Raw genomic sequence first — 12,782 nt, 5'->3', positions numbered from 1 at the left:
CTTTTGAGCAGGTCACATGGCAACAGCCCCACATTAGCGCTCTGACTTCTTTTTAATGCCATACAACGCAGCTACTCGCAGTACGGAGAAAAATGTCTTGTTTTCGTTTTTAGAGCAATTTGAATGATCCTATTGTCAGTGGCATGCTCAATAACCATTTTCTGTCACCATGAAGGAGAATATTCTCTAGGTTGAGATTCATAAAATGTTATTCTAATTGTGCAGTGACTGAATATATAATTTAAGTTGTAGTCTTAAATTTCAGTTCTACCTCACATTATCCCACGTTCTGAAAAGCCACACATTGAAAACAAGGTGGAGGGAAAGGCACTATTAATGACTTCCATGATGGAATAGCCAGGGGGAAGAAAAGACTTACTAGAATTTGAAGATCTTTAGAGTGTTTACTTATATGCAAATTCAGATTCAAGTACAACACATGATTTGAATTTCCTTTTTAAAATGACTTTTGGGGGCACCTGGGTGGCTCAGTTGCTTAAGCGTCTGACTCTTGATGTCATCTCAGGATATGATCTCGAGGTCCTGGGCTCTGTACTCAGCAGAGAGTTTGCTTGAGATTCTCTCTTCCTCTTCTTCTGCCTCCTTCCCTGTTCATGCACTTTCTCTCTCTCTCTTTCTAAAATAAACAAATCTTTAAAAAAAATTTTCTGGATGTTTTTGTTTGTTTATTTGTTTTAAAATGCATAGTATCAACAGACTGAGCAAAGAGTTCAAGGGGAATATCAGAAAGAATCAGGTGGTTTATTTAAAGAAAGCAACCATGTCTCTACCCAGTATTTCCAGCCACCCTGGTAATTACTAACACTTGCACAGCAATGACTGGGTGCCAGGCACCATTGTAAGCACTTTATATATAGCAACTCATCTGATTCTCATAGCAGCCATATGAGGCAAGTACTATTGTCCACCTCCATTTCACAGATGAGGAAAATGAGGCACAGAGGTAAAATATTTTGTCAGTGATCCCAATAGCTAGGGATTCAACCTCAAGCACTCTGGACCTCAAAACCCAGGCCCTTAACCACCATGTTCTGCTGCCTCTGGCATTAAGGAGCAATCCCTAACATATATGGGAAGAAGGGAGGAGGAAATAGAACACTTCAGCAGAAGGAGAATTTATGAAGAAACCTGGTTGGTCTCATAACATTCTTTGTATTCTAGTAGAGTTCTCTTCATCGTGGAGCTACTTTCTCAATTTTGGAACACTTTTCTGACTCCTGAGTCCCTCCTGGATTGTTCCATAAACCCTGACTGCACCCGGCTTTGATTTGCTCCTGCTTGGGTGAACCAACTAAAAGGAGACCACAGGGAACTTTGCTTCTGCTAAGTGTTTTTCTCAGTCCCCTTGAGCTCAAATCTCGGTGCAGTTGCTAAGCGCACATGAGTCTTTCGGTAAGATTTCCAATTTGTATGTAAAGTGCTTATCCCAATGCCTGAAGCACTCAATGGAAATTTGGAAAAACTGTTATTATTATTTAAAGTGCCATCACTCCATCACTGCTCTCTTGTTCTTCTGTTAAGACACAGTGCAATAGTGTATGCAAGACAGTGGCATCTATGACCATAATTGAACTCTGCAGTAGGCGTTTATTTCTCATTTTTCTGGAAGATATTTATGGAGCACCTACATTTATTCCACATACTGTGCCAGGTATTGTGATGACCATGATAGACACAGTTACTATCTTGACAGGGTTTACAGAAAATGTAAAAGACACAGTTAAATAATCAAGTATAATATTATTTGTGCCATGGTAAAGGAAAATAGAACCCTCTGGGTCAAAGATAAGGAGTGCCTAACCAGATGCAGTGGGCTAGGAAAGGCTTCCCAGAAAAGGGAATCTCTAGATTGGAACCTGAAGATTTAGTTCATCAAAGCCGGTGGAAGCAGAGTCTCAGACAAAGAACATCACACACAAAACCGAAGAAGCAAGTACATAAGAGCATTCAGAAACTGAAAGAAATTGAGTATAGCTGAGGTTAAAAATGCAAAGGGCAGGATGACAAGAGAAGGTTCTGGGGAAGGAAAGAGAGGTCATCTCATGAGGGGCTGTGTAAGGATTTCTGGTAAGGAGTTTGCATTTAACTCTAAGAGCAGTTGCAAGGCAATGAAGAACTTAAAGCAGGAGTGACATAGTCAAGCTTGAATTTTAGAAATCTCACCATTTTTTTCAGCAGTGAGGACAGATCCAAAGGGATAACACTGAATTTGGAGTAGAGAGGACAATTTAAGTTTCTTTGCAAGAGTCTAGAAAAGTGTTGGGTGAGGTCATCAAGAAGAAAGAGCCACTGGTTGACCAGTGAGCTGGACCCAGGCAAATCGGAGGCTCCTCAACCCTTCCCTGTCTTTGGAATATGCTTTCTGCTTGCCTTCCCTGCTCCCAGAAGCCGCTCCAAGGACACAGCCTGAGATAGTGATATGGTGTTGCGACCATCTGGATGGTTTATGTCACTGAACCCCATTAAGGCCACTATGTAAACTTTTAAGATTTGGCAGATGGATGCAGAATCTATTTGTATTGTGGCCGCCCCAAACCAGCCTTATAAGTACATTCTTCTGCTTATGAAGCCTGCTAGCTGCCAATCTAGAGAGATCTGCCTTTCTTCAGTCTCTTCCTGCCCTCTGCATACAAAGCTTGGTTTCAGATTTCACTTGGGAAGCTCCCAGGGTTTAGAGGCAACAAAAAGTAGTGCTGGTGGTATGGGCCAGGGTAGCATCAGTGATGGAAAGAAATGGATGGACTTGAGAGAAATGAAGAACTGGTAGGACTCATCATAGGTTGGGAAGAAGGAAGTCAGGGATGCCACCCAGGTTTCATTCTTCCCTGAGGACATGAGTGACTGACGACAGCAATTACTGTGAACACAAGTAAGACAGGAGGTTTGGGGAATACAGATGATGAGTTCAGTGCAGTTGAGCACAGTTGAAAGAATCCAAGAATATAAAATTTGAATAGCCAGGAGGGAAACTTTCCCACCCAAAATGAATCTTCTTCCCAGTGTATAGGACCTGCTGCACATCTCAGCAGGCTCACTATACCCTTGATGTTAGCCCATTTTAATAATAAGAACAGCAAGGGAGGGGCTCCTGGGTGGCACAGTTGGTTAAGCATCCATTCTTGATTTTGGCTCAAGTCCTGATCTTAGGGTTGTGAGGTCAAGCCCTGTGTTGGGCTCTGTGCTCAGCACAGAGACTGCTTAAGGTTCTCTCTCCCTCTTCCTCTGCTCCTCCTGCCCTTCTTCCTCCCTCTCAAATTAATAAACAGATCTTAAAAAAAAAAAAAAGAACAGCAAAGGAATATTAAATAGTTCTTGAGTGCCTGGAAATAAAAATAGGGGTTTCTTGTATTGCCTTCCAAAGCAAATTAAAAATTAAAAATGGATTTGCCTTGGGTGAACTAGATAAAAATAATTAAGAATATACTTATCATGATGAACACTGAGTAATATTAAATTGTTGAATCATTGTAAACTTGAAACTAATATAATACTATATGTTTATTATGCTTCAATATTTTAAAAAATGGACTTGCCATCACTTACAAAGATTTCTTGCCAGAAATACTGAACATGAATCCAATCGAGTCTCTAAAATCTAGAGTCTAGATCATACAAATTCAAAAATATAGGGTTCAGGAAAAAGAATGTCTTAATGAAATCACAAAAATCATAGAGATGCATCAGTAAAACCCAGAAAGCTAGATATTGAACATGGCAAACAATTTGGTTTCTTCAAACAAATAAATTGACTTTAAAAGAAAGGAAGGTCGGAGGGAGGAGGAGAGGGAAGAAGGGAAGAAAGACGGAAAGAAAAAGAAAGAGGAAAGGAGGGTGGGAAGGAGAGATTAAGAGAGATTTAAGATATACATTTTGCTACTTTGTTGCATATGGGATAAATGCAATATCTTTAAAATTTTGAAGAAGCAGCAGTAATCAAAGATGATGGATAGGCCTTACTTGAACCTTGATTTAAGAAGCCAACTTTAGGAAAATACTGTAACAAAATCAAAGAAGTTTTAATATCAATTAGATATTAGATGATAGTCAAGAATTACTAATTTTATGTGTGATAATAGTATTACGTTATATTTTATTTGAATCTGTTTCATTTTAGAAACATACAGCATTGTATTTGTGGATGAATGAAATGATTGATGTCTGAAATTTGCTTCAAAATAATGTAGTGCAGACAGAAGGGGAAGTAGGTAGAAATATATATAAAACAAGATTGCTCTTGTAATGTTAATTGTAATTATTGGAACTGGGTTCTACATTTGGATGCACTTGAAAATTTCTGTATGAAGTTTTTTTTTTCATTGACTTGCCAAGAAATGCACTATTTGAGGAAAGCCATAGCAAAAAAAAAAAAAACAAAGAAAAAGAGCAACAGTTATGATGCAGAAACTGAGCATCCATGTATCCATTTCTGAAGAACTTTCTTTTATACATTGGATGTTCACTCTCTCCTGTGCAGTCACTCCTCTCCATTGTGCATGCTTGCAGGGGTGCCAAATGGAGCTTTGTTCCATATTCTCCGCAATTTCCTTTTCTCATTTGTTTGATAAGACCTAAACCTCATTAGATTGTCAGGGACATTTGGTCTTCTCTTTCCAGTTGTATATATATATATATTTTTTTTGACATATTGAGGCACTTAAGGGCAATCTCAGAGATCTCCCCATCCTGCCCACATACTGACACTTCTCTTGCTGTGAAATTTGTTCAGTGATGTCCAAGACCTAGGAAGAAAGTACCTGAATTGCACAAGGACTGGGCTCAGGTAACATATCTTATTCAGCATGAAAGTGAAAACAGTGTAATAAAATATTTTACTAGCATGATTATGTCACTCTTATATTGAGCCCATTGCTCAGAGCACAGCACTTTAAAGAGCTAAAAGGAAATTACATCCATACGCCTGTCCTTTGTCATGAGTATTACCATTCCATATCTGCCCAAGCATGCGTCCAGTTCAACTTCATGATGAAACCTTATATTTAAATTGTGTTATATTTTTCAAATATAAATTAAGAAACCTTATATCTTAAGAACACTCTTTTTGAGATACTAAGTTACCTGTTCTACAACTATCAGAAGGTTTCTTACGTACCAAAACCCCTGAGAAAAGTACACTATGCCTTAAAAGTATTCTAAATGTATGGCAGAAGAGATTTTTTACTGACAATTGCAAGAAAGAACTCAAAAGCAGAAATGACTAAAACAGGACTAGGAGAGTCTCTAAGATGGAGAAAACAGAAGAACAACACAGAAAGAGGAGAGGTAGATGGTGGTAAAGACCAAACCTTCACAGTTCTGACTATATTGCTCTGTCGCTTCTTTTTTAATGTACCAACATCATATTTCTATGAGCAATAAAAATAGAAATTATCATTGCTATCTTTTGAGTAACCCATAGGAAAAGATCTAGAATCATTTCAGGATGGCTACATTTCTACCTGTTAAGAACACACCGTCCCCCTCCCCCTTTACTGAAGCTTCTAAAGTTAATGTTGGGTAAGTTATTGGCTGGCAGCAGCCACAACCACATACTTCTTCCCAATACAAGGTCATGCAGTTGAATTCTGAGAACTCATTTTCTGATAGATTTTTCTCCAACACCCCATCTCAATCAACAACCCTGAAGTACTGTGTACTATTTTAAAAAGGAAACCTCATTTAAACTGGAATCCAGATTCTAGAAGGGGAAACTCTTACACCCTACCATGTGTCATCAACTGCAGACTCAGAAGGAAGAGAAGACCTTGCAAGTCCATACTGCTTTACCACCCCCCAGGAGGGCAAAAGGTTGGCTACTCCCTTGGCAATAGCCCAGCCAAAAAGAGACTATCACAACTGAGCCAATGAAAAGCCACTATACTGCAAACTCCCAGTTTACTCCGATGGGCTTCTGTTTACAACAGCCCTTCTAGACGCTACCCTCCTCCTCTTCCATAAAAGAGAATTTCTCCCCTTTGTTCTCCAATTTGCCTATGGTTTTGCCTTTGTTTGCTTATCCTGAATTGCAATTTTCTACTATTTCCAAATAAACCTAGTTTTGCTGGTAAAATAACTAGCAGCTTCATTTTTAAGGTTAACAGTATATAAAGCAATTTAGAGAGTTTTGTGGAAACAACCTTTAAATTTAAGGAAATGAAGTAAAGAGAAGATGAAAATGCACCGACAAGCAGCAATTTGTTGAAAAGGCGATGAGTCGGTGTCTCTACTATAATTCACAGAACTCAGAGGGGATGTTTTTGGAGTATGCGTCCTATGAATTAAACTCCCTACTTGTCAAGTTATCACAGTAAAATTAGAGGCAAATTCCTTTGATTTTGAGTATTTCAGGCATTTGTCTGAAGTAACTCACTCATGAGCAGGATTTTAAAAATGTGTATAGTTCTCTCCAACCAAGAATAGTCTTCTTAATCTCAAGCATTGGAAGATGGCTCTAACGAACAGATTCATTTATTTTCTGCACCTGTGATTTTGTTCCTCAGTGGCATGAATAGCCATTGAGTATCTGGTTCAAAATCAGGACTTCTCTTTTCCAAATTACTCAGCTCCCAATACATTTACAGGTGAGTCAAGGAGGCATTATCTGATGTTTATGATATTGCCTTCCTGTAATGCCTGAAGAGAAAAAAGAGGTAATTATTTAGCTAGTGGGGTGGTAGAAAAGGAAAGGTACATTCTCATCGTTTTATTTTTTTTTAAGATTTTATTTATTTATTCATGAGAGAGAGAGAGAGAGAGGCAGAGACACAGGCAGAGGCAGAAGCAGGCTCCATGCAGAGAGCCCGACGTGGGACTAGATGCCGGGTCTCCAGGATCAGACTCTGGGCTACAGATGGCACTAAACAGCTGAGCTACCCGGGCTGCCCCACATTCCCATTGTTTTAAATTAAAACAAAGGACATATCTAAAATGCTTTGTGAGGCAATCCTGGCTAGTTCTCTCTCTCTCTTTCTCTCTCTCTCTCTCTCTTTAAAGATGTATTTATTTGAGAGAGAGAGAGAGAGCAGAAGAAGAGGCAGAGGGAGAGAATATCCAAGCAGACTCCCACTGAGTACAGAGCCCAATGTGGGGCTCACTTGATCCCATGATCTATGAGATCAGGACCTGAGCCGAAACCAAGAGTTGGACACCTAACTAACGGAACCACCCAGGCACCCCTACATATATTTTTTCTTTTCTTTTTATTCCAGATGTTTCTTTATGATACATCAATCACATTTTCCTGGTTGCTGATAAGTGAATCATAATCCATACCATCTCACATATCATATTTTGGTGTGTAAGTAATGTAGACACATTTCTTATCACCTTCTTAAACACATATGAACACCTGTTGACTTTAATTGTTCATAGTTCTACATTAACCATACAGTCTACCTGATTTTCACCATCAATTCTAGGTCTATATTAAGATTAAAAGCAAGAATCTAATCTGTTAATGATTGACAGGGAGATTTTGGTCTCTCAATTTCACCTTGGAAAACTTGGAAGAAAATGAGGCAAACACGGGAAGAAGGGAGTCTCCCCTCATGACTGTCAGCCAACCTATGAATGTATTTATTTCTCATTGTTCATTTTTTACTGTGATATGGATCCAGGCAAAATGACTTTGCAATATCCCCACACTATTAGAAGAGTCTGATTGCTTGGAGTTAATTCCTTGGATCTAAGGAGTTTGTATATACAATATAATTTTTCCAACCAAGGAGGAAGTTGAATTTCTTTTTGAAGAGCATCTTTTTTTTGTTTGCTGGTTGGCTAGTAGTTGTTTTGTTTGTTTGTTTTGTTTTGTTTGTTTTTTTAATATAATGATGTGGAGATGCTCCTGGGGACACATGCGGCCCCTTCCAATCTTGAAGTGGTGGTTCCAAGTACTCTGCTTGCACAGTGCACATCGGGGCTCCATGCTGGGCAGTGCTATGCAGGGCTGGGCAGGGCTGGGCAGGGCCTGGCAGGGCTAGTGCTAGATGAAGAGCATCTTTGCAGAGTCAACTCCCTGCTTTAGAGCACCTCCCATAGTTTCGGCCCATTAACCCGAGCACAACAGCTTGATGAATTAATGCTTATATAGGCACAGTTGGCAGCTTCTAATTAAATAATTATGGTTAAACGTCTGCACAGAAGCTGTTATGCACCCTAGAAAGCCAGCTGTCAGCTTTATTGGTCCTAAGACAGAGGAAGAGTTAATACTTAGCTTGGGATGTTAGGTACAAAGGGAAGTATATCACATAAAATATATATGCTGTGCAATATGAAGTTGCATTGTTTATGCTAGCCTGTCCATGAGTGATGGAGAGCAAACTGCTCCTCAGCAACCTCTCAGCAACTCAACAAAGAAGGAAGCAATTATATGATCAGCAGAGCAGAACCTGTTCAGAGCAATATAAAGAGGACATGGTGTTAGACGGATGAGTCTTTGATGAACACACAAATGTCAGTGAGCTAACAGGCAAATACATTTCAGGTTTGGGGTCTCATTTAGATGAGTAAGTGACAGAAATCTAATGTCTTTTTTGTGGGGATTATGGTTGGTATGTTTTCATTTACTTGTCTAAAGCCTCGCAAAGTGCTATATTCAAATATTAGAAATTGCAGAACCAGGTAAATATCACAAACCTAGATTTGAACTCTTTCTAAGATGCATTTTTCCAAAAACTTAGGAACAGATATTTGTTCTACAGAATTACAGATAATGTCAGATTCCTTCACAGAAGGCTAAAAAGCTACAGTCTTATCTCTACACCCAAAGAAAGAAAAGCAGTATCTGGTGACTAACCTCCAGCATCGAGGAAGATATAGATTATAGATAAAGGCCATTGATAGGGTTGTTGGACCAAATAATGCTTATTATTATACATCAATATGTTCCTGAACTGATAGCTGACTTCATTTTGCTCCACAGGCTGTCCTTTCCACACAATCCATGTGTCCTCACTTCTAAAAATCTAATGTGTGATAAACCCAGCACAGAACAACTCAGCTTGCCACTGAATTCTTTATCATGTTCCCAGCACCATCTCCACATGGAGAAACACAACCGTTGGCAAAAATCAGTCCAAGAAATTCAGTCATACCTTTATGTTTTAAAAAACTTAGACATTTTAATCCTCCAAATTTATGGATTTGCCTTAAAACAAGAATAGAGGAAACTGAATGCTAATAGAAACATTTCTTAGGGAATTCATTTCACCCCATTCCCAGGCCCTGGTGAAAATCTACTGTTAAATCAAGCACTAAACTTTACAGACTGATTCACTATTCTCCCTTTAGAAATGAACAGTTTACAGTTTATTTAGAATGATGCCATTTCATGAAACAAAGCAATCTGTAGCATAAGTCGTCACTTGAGCCGATGCATTGACCTCTAAGAAAGGCTTACTTAGAAAGCTTCAGAACAATTGTTTCCACTCATTTTCCCCCCTCTAGTTCCCTTTTATGTCAGTAATTCTATCACCTCAGGTGTTTGAAGATATTTGCTTGTGATTGACAGTTCTCAAAGAGCTATTTCCTTTTAGATGGGTCTTAAATGAAGTTCAGTTTAATTAAGTCTGCAGTGCAACTCAAGTCTCAGTATAAAATGCTAAAGACTCAAACAGCAAATCTGTAAAGCCCATAAAAGCAAATTTCAGACTTAGTGGGGGAGCCAGGGGGTCTTTTGTCAGTCTATACTGCCATCTATCTAGCCGAGACCACGTCATTCTGTGCAACAGCCATTTGTGTTCTCAGAGCCCCAGTGAAAGCAAGTCTGGAGCAACCAGCTTAACAGATCCCAAAGTTCACACAAAAGATTGGACAGCACCACTTTATCCACTCTGAGTCTGCCAACCTCCCGTGGACCAAGAGCCAAGTTCGAACCATCATCTTCTCTTCACAATTCGATATCTGAGATATCTGCTTCCATTCCCCGTATATCTAAACCAGTATCATTTGCACAGGCCGTTGAATGTTCTCTAATGTCATTGATAAAACAGATAAAAGTTGCCTTAGATATGACATGAGACTTCAATTAGAACCTCTAATACTCTAGCTATGTATACCTCATGAGTTTAAAATAAAAATCCCAGAGTGTATTCCTTAGACACTGACTGGACATGCAGACCATAAACATCTGTAAGGAGAACTGATACAGATGAAAAACAATAAGAACCCTTTGTACTTACGGTAGAAGACATATTCAGTATAGCTTGACCAGATCTTATCATCTGTATATTGGTTGACAAAAGATGCTGTTACAGAGGAGTTACAGGCTACCATGTGGAATCCACACTCTGACAACATATCAAAAGCCCTTTCCAGATGCTTGAATTTGAGATAAAATCTGGAGGTGTATCGTTCTGGGGCTCGGTCAGGGTCTCTGCTCTCATTCAAAGTTTCTCCGAAGACCTCTTTTGCCAAGGAAATCCTTCCACAAACCAAAATCCGGGGAACTCTCCGAAACTTGGCATCTGCCTGCCCCTCTCTGCCCATGGTACAGGACCCCCTGTAGCCCACCGTAATGAAGCCCCATTTGCGGTCCGCAGGGAGCACTGAGGAAGGAGGGCAGATTCTCGTGTCGCTTCCTTGGGAGGCATCTTCAAAGTCACTATGGCAGAATTCGTCCGGGCTTTGCTTGATTTCATCAGGGGTCAGGAGTTTGACCAAGTCCGGGAGCTGGAAGTACTCAGCCTCCCTTTTCAGTCTTCCCCTTTCTGGGAAGTGATCAGGCAAGACCACCTGCCTGTCCCTGAGATAGTCCAGAATGTAACGGAACAAGAATCCATCTCTGTCAATGAAAAACCTTCCTTTGGAGTCCTTGGCTAGATCGTTAGCCGAGTCTCTCTTTGGGGAAAACATTTTCCACAGAAGGGAATGAGGGATGCTTATTAATGTGGAATGGCGGGTGAAATAAACCTGACCCCCAACATTCAGCTCCATGACCTCAGGGAAGGAGTTGGGAACTGCAGCCCCTTGTTCTCGAGAATAATAACGACTACAGTTTCCACTCAAAGCCATTGTCCCTTTCTTCTTGTTCTTCTCCTATTTTGATTTGAAGGTGCAATCCAATGGAGTCACAGCCTTATCCTTTGCATCAACTTGTCAAAGAGGAAAAAGGATGCTAACTTGTTAAAAAACGACCTTCTCTTACCCCAGGTTTTTTTTTTTTTTCCCCCAAGAAAGCAAAATTTAGAAGAGTCCACAGGTGAAGTGATGCTGCAAAAGTAGTTTAAACCCTGGCTGGTGGTGAGCTATTACTTCATAGAATATCATCAACTCATCTCCATCCGATCTGCCCCAAGCTCAGTAGGCAAGGCAGGCCAAGTCCCCAGTTACTCAGAGGTCTGTCTGAAGGAAAAGAGAGAAAATTATTTCCTCAAACCCAGCATGAGTCAGAAAAAGAGACACCACTGGAGAGAGGAGAGGGAGGGAGAGGGAGAGAGGGACGGAGGGAGGGAGGATGGGAGAGAGGGAGGGAGGGAGGGAGAGATTATTTTACATAAGCAGCCCTGGAACTACTGATTTCAGCCATTCTTCAACTAAATTGTAGCTTCTCTCAAGCTATTTTGTGTCTACATGTCTATCCATATGCCTCTGTCTCCGGCAATTAGTATCAAAAAATATTTCTATTTGTATTCCTGCTTTACAAAGGAATAGAAGATTTTCAACTTCTAAAGCTGATTTTTTTTTTCTCTCTCTCTCTCTCTCCAAGCTGGACAGGAAAACAGTAAGTCTCAGAACTTACCTTAGTGAGTGCTGGAAACCCAGTTCCTGTGAAGAAATACCCATTTGCAAAGCAATCAGAATCCACAGCCACAGAGTCTGGAGAGCTTGTCAGATCCCAAAGAGGTAAAGGACAGAGGTATCAATGAAAAGTGCCAGAGAGATGTGCTCTTAGAAAATAATAATTATATATATATAAATATTTATATAAATGTATATTTGTATGTGCGTATATAGGAATGTATTCACTCCCAATCTCAAGTTGAAACAAGTCACAAAAAAGTTAAAGCGTGGGGAGAGGTGTGGGTGGAAGAAGCCAGGCAGAGAAAAATACCTGACCAAAGCGTCTCCAGTAAAAAGGGAGAGAGAGAGGGAAAAAAAAAAAAAAAAAAATCAAACCTTTAGAAAGAATCCTTAAAACAGAAGAGAGTTGGAAGAGGTCCTGGGACTTAGCAGCTTTTCAGAAAGCCCAGAAGCAGAAAGACAGGCAGAGGCGCCCTGCTGGGGTCCCAGGCAGCCGCCCCCCCTGCCGGCCCGGGCCGCGGACTCCCATGTTCCCAGGCAGGTGGGAGCCGCCGGGAGCGCAGCCGCGGGGCGCGGGGCCGGGGCCGGGGCCGGGGCCGGGGCCAGGGCCGGGGCGCGGGGCCGGGGCGCGGGCTTCTCCGGCGGGCGGCGGGGCTGGGCGGCTCCACGGCTCCCCGTGCGGACCGGCGGCTGTTGTGTCGGCGGCGCAGGCGGGACACCGTCCAGGGAAATGCCTATTACATCATCTTAAAGGAATACGGCTTGGGGCGAGCGCCGGAGAGCGGGGGCAGCGCGAGCAGCGAGGTCCGCGGCGGCAGGTCCCGGGGCCGCGCTCGCGCCTCTTGCTCGGTCCTGCTCGGGGCGGCCGCCGCCCTGAGCCCTGCGCCCTGCGCCCTGCGCCCTCCGCCCTGCGCTCTCCGCCCTGCGCCTGCGCTCTCCGCCCTGCGCCCTCCTTGCTCCGCGCTCCGCGTCCTGCCCGAGCCCCGAGGCGGCCGCCCGCTCCCGCCTCCGCTCCTCCGCCGCCG

General features: G+C 41.7%; 1 protein-coding gene across 3 annotated transcripts in view; it reads right to left on the bottom strand.

The window, feature by feature from the left end:
* KCTD16 (potassium channel tetramerization domain containing 16) overlaps positions 1-12,782 on the bottom strand; it is a 260,521-nt gene that overhangs the window by 247,157 nt on the left and 582 nt on the right. The window contains exons 1-3 of one of the 3 annotated variants that reach the window (XM_035714041.2): positions 12,133-12,312; positions 11,756-11,840; positions 10,197-11,358 (exon numbers count right to left, since the gene is read on the bottom strand). In XM_035714041.2, the coding sequence (XP_035569934.1) occupies positions 10,197-11,028 (832 nt within the window). In that variant the 5' untranslated portion in view covers positions 11,029-11,358; positions 11,756-11,840; positions 12,133-12,312. Of the gene's footprint in view, positions 1-10,196; positions 11,359-11,755; positions 12,339-12,782 lie in introns of those variants that run through there. The other 2 variants (XM_025445223.3, XM_035714043.2) reach the window with 2 other exon arrangements.

This window comes from Canis lupus, chromosome 2 (assembly GCF_003254725.2).
Source record: "Canis lupus dingo isolate Sandy chromosome 2, ASM325472v2, whole genome shotgun sequence".
Classification (NCBI taxonomy): domain Eukaryota; kingdom Metazoa; phylum Chordata; class Mammalia; order Carnivora; family Canidae; genus Canis; species Canis lupus.
Note: the sequence above shows the minus strand (reverse complement) of the source record. Positions and strands in the feature narration are given on the sequence as shown.